General features: G+C 31.7%; 1 protein-coding gene across 1 annotated transcript; it reads left to right on the forward strand.

The window, feature by feature from the left end:
* Positions 1 to 571: 571 nt before the first annotated feature.
* On the forward strand, positions 572 to 11005 carry LOC132727611 (DBH-like monooxygenase protein 1). Its single transcript, XM_060713169.1, has 12 exons — positions 572 to 948; positions 1446 to 1602; positions 1893 to 2042; positions 2337 to 2507; positions 2918 to 3004; positions 3601 to 3783; positions 4279 to 4381; positions 4722 to 4894; positions 5675 to 5971; positions 6422 to 6481; positions 8962 to 9228; positions 9927 to 11005. The coding sequence occupies exons 1-12, from the start codon at positions 791 to 793 to the stop codon at positions 10005 to 10007; spliced, it is 1887 nt and encodes a 628-aa protein (XP_060569152.1). The 5' UTR covers positions 572 to 790; the 3' UTR covers positions 10008 to 11005.
* The last annotated feature ends 994 nt before the right edge of the window (positions 11006 to 11999 follow it).

The following is an 11999-nucleotide window of genomic DNA, read 5'->3' on the forward strand; positions in this document are numbered from 1 at the left end:
AAACGTATTGAAATGTATAAAATTCTTACTGAATATGTCTAAAGAATGTAAAAACTATGTATGGGAAGTTGCATTCCTTATTACAGGTCAAGTAAAGTTGATCTTTTCTTTAAAAAAAACCCTGCCAATTATTGTGAGGACCAATAGTGTGTAGAGTTTAAAACATAACGTATCTACTTTGTGTGAAGTCGAAACATGTTGATTTTATATTGATAAAGAGACTGTGGAGCAATTTTCAATATTTTCAGATATCAAATTTGAGCATAGTATACCTTTAATTATTTGTCCTGATTTTCTTTTGTAAACAATTTTATTTATAGAAACAAGACACATGGTAAAGCTCTGGGAATTTCCTGTTTTCGACAAAAAATTATTGAAGAAATATTAAAATTTATTAACCAGTAAGTATGAAAATAACATTGACGACAGAACGTTCCCTTGATAAACACCAATACTGGTAAATAATGACGTCCTTCTTACATGTTGTTTCGTGCTATGCGTCAGTGATCATGATGGATCGCTTTAATTACTGTCGTTAAATACATAGATGTACAATTGTCTATATAAATCAAATCTACTTGGTATTCAACCACAATATTGTAGCCACTTAGCTGACCTAACTTGTGATCAAAATTCAGATTTTATAGTGAATAAACGAAGGAATAAAACAAGATACAAGTTGATTTCTTTAACGTAAAGTGTATTGATATTGTGTTTAGAAAGTGCAAGATCAAACAGTGCCCATATTTTTTAAGAATAAAGATAGTGGACTTTTATAATTTATTTAAAAATGTTAACGCCAAAGTTCAGTTTGTTGACAGCATGTTTAATATGTACATTAACGTGTCAAGTACGCTTAGTTTTATCACAAACAATGCCGAACAGAGCCGAGACTAATGTGTATCCTTTCATAACGGACCTTGATGAAGGAGGAAAATATGTATTAAGGTAAGTCGTCTTTGGATTTATTCAGAAAGTCCAAACAAAACTGAATTTTAGAATATGCCATTGACATTAACAAAATGTTTATATGCAAATTTGGTGGTATTTTTTAACTCAACACTTAAAATTTTTTAATAGCATTTCAACACTATATGTACGTAATGAAACTAAACTACATGAACTATAATCTGATATTTCTGTTTGTACCATGATCTAAAATGACAATTCCTTTAGACTTCAGCAACTAAGCTACGGCCACTCGCTAGGCAGTAATTTTATTAGTTGATTTCAGTCATGAACAGTTGATTTTGGTATCGTAATGTACTACTATATCCAAACCCTCTAAACATAACTTGATAAACATGTAATAGACAATACTGTTTTTGTAATGATAACGCTTAGTCTGCGAACTGAGGTATTCCTCACTTAATAAAGCTCTGCTGTGCGACTAAAGGCCAACCAAAAATGTCTGCCTAACTGAAACATACTTTTTTCAATTACAGATGGGGTTTCAATGAATCTGTAATTTGGTTTCAAGTTCAAGTACAAACACTTGGCTACGTAGGTTTTGGAATATCAGAAACTGGTAAAATGGTACCGGCAGATGTGTTTGTTGCATATGTTACAGATAATCGAAAGGACAATTTGGCATATTTTAAGGTAAGCAAATTTATCATGTCAGTTTCACCTGTTATGTTTTGCTAATCTTATTTTTTAATTTTAATTTTGCAAAAGTGTTTTATTCAAGCAAATTACTGATGCAAATCTGACCGGTTGTAACAATTCTTCGTAATTATATAGATTAAGTTCTAAAACTTTCCAACAACTTTATCACTTTTTCTTTCAAAACCTTTCCCTGAATGCGTTCATAGTATTCTACACTGTTAGTTATGATAAGCAACATATACATGTATATACATAGTTACATCAAACTAATGCATTTCAAATAGGATTTCCATACGGTGGGTTATACACACCCAGAGTCGGACGTCTCGCAAGATTGGTTCCTTGACTCGGCTGATGCCATAGATGGTTGGACCGTTCTGGAGTTCCATCGCAAACTGGACACGTGTGATACTGTAGGGGATATACCAATTACAGTAAGATTGTTGTATATGTTATCTATCAAATTGTAGATACCATCATTTGAGTTTTATATGTTATTTTGTAAATTGTAGACTTTATATATAACTTTTAGATATTATATTATTAGTTTTAAATGTAATGAGTTAAAAATATTTTTATGTGAGCTTTAGTTTGTAATGTGTGAGTAGTAGATTTAGTAAAACGTCTACGCATATTGTTCATGGGATTATGTTACTGTTTATTGCAGATATCATTGTAAATGTGATTTTGTTATTTGTAGATGTTGAAAATATGAATTTTATTTTCAGAGTGACACAATGCAGCTGATTTATGCATACAGTGACCAGGACCCCGCTAGTATTGATTCAATAATGTATCATTCAAAACGAGGAAGCAAAGCTGTCAATTTGTTGTTGGCATCTTCGCCCCCAAAGTTCTATCCTGCTGATGTGAACACTATGGATTTCCTTAACGAAAACGTATGTGTCTGTTTCACTATGTCTAGTTTTGTATAACTTATATATTGTTTATCAATTTTATGTTGCTTTAAAATATCATGTGTCAAATGGCAAAGTGTTGCTTTCAATAATTATTTTTTTTACACAAGTCATGTACACAAATTGTTTGAACCAAAAATCGGAAATGATATCAAAATATTTATTTCTTCTTCGATATTGATGAGAAAATATCTTTCTATTATCAAATGTTTTAACATAAACAACGTATTATCATTAATAATAATATTTCTTGATATTTATAGTGATTTCTTTATTTCCTTTTTCAAGTGGTTTTATTGATTACTTTAAACAGTGCACAGATTTGGTAATTGTAGTTCATGTAGTTCATCCTTGTTGCATGTTTGTATTTAGTTTGTCATTATATATTTCAGTACAAAATACCAGCTGACGGAATGCCAAATTTTCACTGCAAATTGTTTGATCTTTCTAACATAACTAAGAAGCATCATATTATAAAAGTAAGTTTTACTAATTTATTATTGTGATCTAATTTATTTACATACGCCCGCCGCGTTCCCTCACCCTATCGACGTAGTGGTTGCGCCTCTAGGTTGGGTATTGTGTCTTCAAATAATTCTTATTCTATTGATGGATACTGAATGAAACTTTCCAGCACTTTTACGGAATGTTATTTATTCTGAAATCATACTTTGCTTAAAGTATAGCAAATAGATCGTGTGTGTTTGACAATGTTTACTATTTCCAAAATACAAAAAAAAAAATCACCTTTACAAGTTTAAATGTAAGACATATGACATATGAATTTATAGGATATTATGTATAATATTGTATCGTTTTACTATAAGGAAGTAGCAACACAGGACTTATTTTTTCATAGATAGGGCGCTATGAATCACAATATATTTCATACAATATCTTAGTTTTTTGTTTAAGGTATTCCAGTTTTGTAGAACCTTAAGGAAAACAGTGTACCCCATCTTTTTTTCATACAATATAACGCAATTACTTCTAAACATAAGCGGACATATGACATGTGAATTTATAGGGAACAATACATATTAATATTACAATTTACTGTTCTTTTTAATGATAGGTTAGTCCAGTTTTGTCGGATCTTACAGAACATAATGTACATCACATGGTGTTATATCGTTGTTACGTGAAGAACGTAACAGATTTGATGAGCCATGGTGATAGTTTTAACTGTTTCACGGACGCACCAAACCATATCACGTTTTGTAGAGAGCATGTGGCAAGTTTTGGCCATGGAAAGTCGGTAAGTGATGACACAGCAAGTATGTTTCTATTGCGTAAACTTTGCTTTTATTTTAATTAAATTTCGTTTAGTCTAAATTATAAAATTATCTTAAATTTTTCATTTTGAAAATTATTGTTCGAAATGCATTCCTAGTTATCATTATAATATTTTTATTATTGAAAGTTGGAATAATTTAAAGAAACTGCATTTTGTTTTATCTTCTGATGTAAACCGTGTATATCTTTTCAAAATAACATTTTTAAAAATTTCTTATCCATTTTCATCAGAAGGACCTTTTGTTCAGAATAGACCAATGTTGAAACTGTTTGATAAACCATGTGGCTCTGGTCTTTCGGTAATTTTCAATTTCGGATTTCTTTTTCAGACTATGAGGAAAATATAAAATTTTTAAATTACACAATATATAGGTTTTAATTTGAATTGAGTTTTTAATGGAAAAAAGTAGTTTTTTTTGGTAATAATATTAAAATTGATGATGGTTAACAATTACAGCCCATGTATCTTCCGGAAGACGTCGGAATACCATTTGGGGGTGCAGAAGAGGCAAACTTTTACGTGTTGGCCACGCATTACGAAAATGAGGAGTCTTTTACAAGTAAAACATCTTACATAGATGTTAATGTTTATACCGTTTACAATATCAGTTGCATATCTGAATATAGTTAAGAATTATCATATACAGTATATTGAAGTGACATTTGATTGTTTGATTTGGATTTACGTCGGACCGACTAAGTATAGGTCATGTGGCGACTTTCCAGCTTTACTGGTGGAGAAAGACCTCTGGTGCCCGTTTGTTCATTATTACAGGCACGAACGTTGAAGAGACATTATGTAGTTAAACTAATTAAAACAACAACAACAACAACAATACTTAAATAAATATGCATTTACTATTTATATGAGAATAAATAATTGGATATTTTGTTTTTTAGATCTTATTGACAACTCTGGTATACGGATAACTTACACAGCAAAGTTAAGAGATCATGATGCGGCGTTCCTTTCCCTTGGAAACATCATTAGTCCTAACTGGCTTCAGTTTATACCACCAGGAGAACCAAACTTTGTCCAGAAAGCCTACTGCTCAATGAGATGCCTTGGATGGGTGAGTTAGTTAAAAATACTTAATGTATAAGTGTTTAAGATTGTATCGTAGTGTTCCATAATCAATGGCAGGATACTACGTCATTGCGCACCTGCAATATGCTCCCAATCGGACTGTTTAGTTTTTAGTAAACATCCCGTCGACTCGATGGTAATATTTGTTTCTATTCTAAACAAAAATGTTATAGTATCAAATGTAGTGCACCAACGATTGGCTTTAGTACTTGATATGATTTTTAAAAAGTTAAAAGTTTAACCTGAAAACGGGATACAGTTTTTATTTCCTAACTGCTCCCACTCGGACACATTCCGCTTTGGAGCATTTTGCAGGTGCGCGATGACTTAGTATCCTACCATTTTAAGACTGCTACAAAAGTGATTGTCATATTTGGTTATATTCGCTCTGAACTTTCATTATGTTATAATATAATTGTTATGTGATTGTAAATAATATTAAGAACATATATTAAGGTGACGCGATAACAAATAATGTACTGATTCGCTTTGTGTTTCACTTGTTTAGAAATAAAACCTATAACGGATAATATACATCTATCCCGATTCTAGAATCAACTTAGAACTGGAAAAAACAAAAACTTTAAGTCAGAATTAATGATTGAACATCTTTTTAGATGCAAACTCAAATTAAGCTTTTTTACAGTAAAAGGTTACGGACATGAAAAGACACTAATGAGGTTACGCTAATAATTACCATGAATGACGCTTGAACTGAATATAAAAGATATAGATCTCATAATGATTATCATTTTATGTATTTCAGGGAATTGGCAATTGCTGGAATAAAAAAAAATCTAAATCAAAACAATCTAAATCATCTAGAGGACAAAAATCTGGATTAATCAAATCGAAACCATCTCGATCAACCAAATCTGTACCGATGACGGTGGTTGGTGTTCAGTTTCACTCCCATTCATTGGGTAAAGCCATGAAATTACGTCATTTCACGCGCTATAGAGGAAATCGAGCGCGGGAGAACCCGTGGTTAGCGTATGATAGGTCATATGATAGTGAACAACAAAGCTTCCGCCTTCTGAGTACACGACGAAAAGTTAATTGCGTACGTGTTGAGTATATTCATTTGCAGTTTAATACAAAAAATTAAAATAATATACTTTTAGTTTGAATCGAGCTTTACATTAAACGCTTTGTTCTTTTGCTGCTAATGATACTCGCAACATTTCGGCCTTTTCCGATGATCGACGAATGGTTCCAAATGGTATAAGGCTCTATACCTTGAGCTCCCGTGTTTTTAAATTAGACAAAACCGATATGAAATAATATAGAAAAGACAGTTTATATATTAGACGAATATTTTTGTAATGAAGGACATTTTTCGGATAGACCATGCCATTTGGAATGTTTACCGGAATGTCGGAAAATATGTAAAACCTTTTACTAGAATGTCAAAAGAATATTACCAATGCCACTTGTACCGGAATGTCAGAAAATGTTCTATAAAGCTAGCAATGACAAAATGTATTCATGTTCTTGCTTTATTTTATTTTAGAGAGACGAATTATTGTTAGAGTGTACCTATGATTCATCACAGAGGCAACGACCAACAGTGGTAAGACATTTTTATTATCAAAAAACAAACAAACAAGAAAACACTTCATAAAATACTTAAACCTTATTCTAGTAATCGTTCAATATCTATATACAGCTGCAGTTAGTCTTGTGAAAAGAAAATGTGCTAGTTTCCATATTTAAAATTGAAATCTGGTTTATGAATAGCCACATTACTGAAAATAACATGATACATGTTTGTCGAACATATACTACGTCTATTTGTCGTCGGAATGATCGTACGTTTTCTTTTTCTTTTTGTGTAACAGGGTTTTCACATTTATATACTAATGATCATTATCGGTATGGTTCGAGTTTTTGTTTGTTTGTTTGCGTTTTTTTTCTTTCCATTTCACGTTTTACATGATTTTTTAATCATAAATCGGTTTGGTTGTTTTATCTAGACCAATTATAATGCGGGATAACATAGATCAAAACAATAGTCGGCGTAAACATTAAAGGCCCATTATGCTTCAGAAATGTTTTTTTATCTTTATTTTCTAAAACATCATTTATTATGTCCTGTTATAGTTTCAGAAAAGTTACTTATTGGCGAAATAACTGAACCATCTTTTGCTCTTTTTTTTGGCATTATTATAGGTATAATGTTTTAGTATTTTGTATGGAAGTCAAATAATATAATTGCTAGTTTGTTTTCATTTGCTACTTTCATAACAAAAGACATCTCATTCATCTACACTTTCTTCAGCTGATAAACATCTTATAAGCTCTGAAACCATTATCTAAACACTATAAAACTCACATTTGCCCTTTCTAAAGAAGGAAAATAAAATTATATTCGTTCAAGATTTTATAAGATTTAATGCGCTATTTCCCTTGTTTCATAAATGCGCTACTTTCCTGCTTTTATAAATGCGCTACATTCCTGCTTTTATAAATGCGCTATTTTCCTATTTGTTTTTTAAGATAAACTATTTACCATTTTTTAGATACGCTACTTTCCTGTTGCTTTTTTAGATGCGCCTTTTTCCTGTTTTTTAGATGCGCTATTTTCCTGGTTTAATAAGTGCAATTGTTTCTGATTTTATAAGATTTAGTGGGCAAAATCCCTTGTTTTATAAGTGCGGTACTCTCCTGGTTTTATAAATATGCCGTTTGTTTCTGGTTTTAAAATTTAAATGCGCTATATTCCTGATTTTATAAATACGCTATTTTCCTGGTTTTATAAATACGCTATTTTCCAGGTTTTATAAATGCGCTATTTTCCTGGTTTTATAAACATGCCATTTCTTTGAGTTTTATATTTTAAATGCGCCTTTTTCTGGTTTTACAAATGCGCCATTTCCTTCGTTTCATAAACACCCTTTTTCCTGGTTTTACTAATGCGCTGTTTTCCTGGTTTAATAAATATGCTAATTTCGTGGTTTTATAAATGAGCCGCGTCACGACAAAACCAACATAATGGGTTTGCGACCAGCATGGATCAAGACCAGCCTGCGCGTCCGCGCAGTCTGATCAGGATCCATGCTGTTCGCTATCAGGTTCTCTACTTGTTATAGGGTTTGTAAGCGAACAGCATGGATCCTGATCAGACTGCGCGGATGCGCAGGCTGGTCTGGATCCATGCTGGTCGCAAACCCATTATGTTGGTTTTGTCGTGACACGGCTCAAATGTGCTATTTTTTTTGTTTTATAAATGCGCTATTTTTTTTTAGTTTTATAAATGCGATATTTTGTCTTAAACTTTAAACATTTAACATCGTGCATGTGTCGGTAATGTAGCAAGTGATTATCATTCAAACCGCGTCGTTAAAACAAATGTATCTCCTTTGAGTGTTCGTATACACATGTTTTTTTTTTTAGAGATGAACACATTTATATTAAATGTCTAGTTCATATTCATCATTTTTAATTGTGGATTTAACTGGTTATTTTGATAAAATAACAATTCTTAGACTATAAATAAATAAACGATAAAAAGAGAAGACTTTAGTGGCCATTTTAAACAAAACAATTTTCACCTGGGTTAAAGGTAGAGTGCAATACATTCAAATATATATCAAGACTGCTAGTGTTTCTTTTCGCGTATAACATCAAATTTTTTAATTTAAAAACGGAAAATGATTAATTTATTCTTTGTTAGTTTAAGGTATACATTTGTTTAATACATTTTGCACATCTTACATTTGAAGTAAAAATCGCACAAAGAAAAAATGAGCCGCGCAATGACAAAACCAACATAATGGGTTTGCGACCAGCATGGATCCAGACCAGCCTGTGCTTCCGCGCAGTCTGATCAGGATCCATGCTGTTCGCTTACCAACTCTATTACAAGTAGAGAAACTGATAGCGAACAGCATGGATCCTGATCAGACTGCGCGGATGCACAGCTAGGCTGGTCTGAATCCATGCTGGTCGCAAACATATTATGTTGGTTTTGTCGTGACGTGGCCCAAATGCTTATCATTCAATGTATCAACAAATCTACACAACTGACATTTGTCCTCCTTTTATTCACAGGGTGGTTGGACGGAGTATGACGAACTGTGCCGTGGATATATGCTGTATTACCCAAGAAAACCAATTGAAGGATGTATGAGCTGGAATAATTATGATAAACTCACGAGTACTGACGGACACAAGATTAACGGCACTGACGTTTTTAGGACGCTTGTAAATACAAACTGGAAAGATGACCGAAAGATGAGAAACATTCTAAGACAGACTTTAGATAAATCCTGGGAAAATGCCCAATGCTGGACATCATCCCCGAAAAGAGAAATTTCCGTAAGTATTTATTTAATACTTTTTATAACCATAAAGTGAAAAAGATAGAGCTAATTAAGTACATACATAAGGTGAAAAAAGATAGAGCTAATTTAGTATATACATAAGGTGAAAAAAGATAGAGCTAATTTAGTATATACATAAGGTGAAAAAAGATAGAGCTAATTTAGTATATACATAAGGTGAAAAAAGATAGAGCTAATTTAGTATATACATAAGGTGAAAAAAGATAGAGCTAATTTAGTATATACATAAGGTGAAAAAAGATAGAGCTAATTTAGTATATACATAAGGTGAAAAAAGAGGGAACTATCGAAATAACTTGTAATTTTCGGTTGTGAAATATATCTATTTCAAATTACATTATTCAAATTGAATCTGCATGCTGGACTAAGCAGTACTTGTTATCATAAAGTATTTACAGCCATGTGCTAACTATCAGACACGTTAACCACTGAATACCCGTTCTCTCACTTAAAGGTCCATAGTAAATTCCTCGTACATCACAAACGTTGTTTACAAACAATATCATGTTATTATTAAATTGTTGTTTTTTTTTCAACGAAATAAAATATCACGGAAAAAACTATGAAAAGTTAATTGCTCATACCATGTCTCCTGCTGTTTTTTTCTTACAAAGATTGATGGCATTTATAAATATTTACTTTGCTTTAAAATGTTATGTTTTTATTTTTCAGTATGCAATAGATTTTTTCCGACAACCGAGAATAACAAAAATCTATAAAGAACCACAATCGTCGACTTGTCAGGGTGTGTAAAAAGAAATGACAAAGAGGAATGTTTAAACCAGACTTTCCGTAAGATAACGCTCGGAAAGTTCCGCTGACTAGAATTGATTTTTTTGTTTCAATGTCCTTAATGATACTGCCTTTGATTTCAAAATAACCACCAGGTCATAGAATTTCAAATTTATATCCTTCTTTAAACACTTATTGTGAAAAGCACTAGGCTCATAGATATGATGTGACCTTTATTTTTACATTTTTACATAGTTTTTGTCCGGTGAGAGACCTAATGATGGCATAAAAATGAATAACAAAGCATCTTTATTTTTCAATTACTACCATTTTATAACTATTATTGTAAATGGCTATATTATATAGACGAACACAAAAGTAACTAGAGCTTTCTGTCATATTCTCACATCATCAAAAAGTCATCACCGAAATGGTGCTTAAGGTGACATTATGCCCATCTAAGAGTAAATTGTGAGTGTTCAGGTACAATTGAAAGTATGTTTTTATAGATAAATAAATATTAATATATTTCGGAAATTATTGGCAGTACTGCATTTATAAAAAAGAGAGGGGTCACTTCTTTATATTTCAAGTCCGTGTTATATTTCATCGTGAACATTTGACATTATCAGTTATTGTTCAGCCAATGTAATTTTAAGCCTATCATAGCATTCGGCACGATATGGTCACTTATATGTTGACGTGTCGTAAAAATCCAAACAAACAAACAAAATAGTCAATCTTTTAGAATATACAACTATTTGATCAGCTTGACATTGAAAAAAAAATGAGCATAATGTCACTTTGACTTGTTTTTCGACTTTAGTTTAGAATATCAACATAATAAATAGTTTAATTTCTTTTCAATATTTTTTCACACGGTCAAATGAAAGGCTTCAATAATTATCAGGGAGTTATGACACAAAGCAAGGGAAAACATATTTCAATTAAAGAAGTGTGATGTAATAAGCAAATACATGTATGATTTTCACTTCATGTCAATAAATATGTTAACGTTATTTTTGCTTCATTTTGACTGTGATAGAGTGCTTCTAAACGCCTCATTGCGCTTCATTATGCCTCATTACGCCTCATTATCAATTATCGTTACATTCATCTCCTCACTCATGAATATTTATTACCACAATTCATCTCATTATAAGTCAGTTAACGTATGTATGTAAATATAAACTATGATGAAGGAGTTATTTTTTATATATACCTGAAATAAATGTTAATAGTGACAGTCATTTATTGTTTGTTTTGTTTTTATACATACCCTCCTCCCCATTTTATTTTCCATCCTTATAAGTGTATTCGAGTGTTTCTTTTTTTTTTGGGGGGGGGGGGGCGGGAAGGGGGTGGGCTTTTGGTTTCATTTATACATTTTATATCATAATGTATATATGACTTATGTAAGATGTATTTGTAAGAGGTCACAAAAGTCCGTGTAAATTATTCATTCGTAAAATAAGCTGCTATAATGATGTTGTCATTTTAAAGTAAAATGATGTAAATAATTTCATAAAGCAAAATGCATTCACGTATTAACTTGTTTATATGATTTCAATATAAAGTTCAGTTATTCTTAAAGCTGTTTTAACTTTAACAGTTTAAAATTGTATCCCGCCATAATATGACAGGTTAATCATCATTTTTGGTGGCTAGCAGTACGCAATAAAACGAACAAGACGGGCTGTTTTCGCTTTCAATTGGCTGTACAGATTTACGTACTTTAACGTTTATTATCTACGAAATAGCTTTACCTAAGTAAACAGGTTTTTGCTGAATCATGTTTTGTGATACAATTTGAGGTTAACCAAAGAAGATAGGAAGCTAAATCGCTTATATAATTAACAATCTTGAACTTACAGGATGGTGAACCATCGTGACTTGGGAAAAGTAAATAGCGAACTTTTATTTTTTATGTTTTAAAAAGCCCCGACTTAGCTAATCTATTTTATTTTAAATTCTGAATTGATTTTCTTTTAAAATGCATAAAGCCGTGCTTCT

Source organism: Ruditapes philippinarum, unplaced genomic scaffold (genome assembly GCF_026571515.1).
Source record: "Ruditapes philippinarum isolate M1 unplaced genomic scaffold, ASM2657151v2 ctg662_1_1_1_1, whole genome shotgun sequence".
Taxonomy (NCBI): domain Eukaryota; kingdom Metazoa; phylum Mollusca; class Bivalvia; order Venerida; family Veneridae; genus Ruditapes; species Ruditapes philippinarum.

Bases quoted from the DNA above. Each gene is read 5' to 3' on its own strand.
- LOC132727611 (XM_060713169.1), top strand. From the start codon at position 791: ATGTTAACGCCAAAGTTCAGTTTGTTGACAGCATGTTTAATATGTACA. The intron at 2,508-2,917 runs GTATGTGTCTGT...TATATATTTCAG, and splicing joins TGGATTTCCTTAACGAAAAC to TACAAAATACCAGCTGACGG. The intron at 4,895-5,674 runs GTGAGTTAGTTA...TATGTATTTCAG, and splicing joins CAATGAGATGCCTTGGATGG to GGAATTGGCAATTGCTGGAA.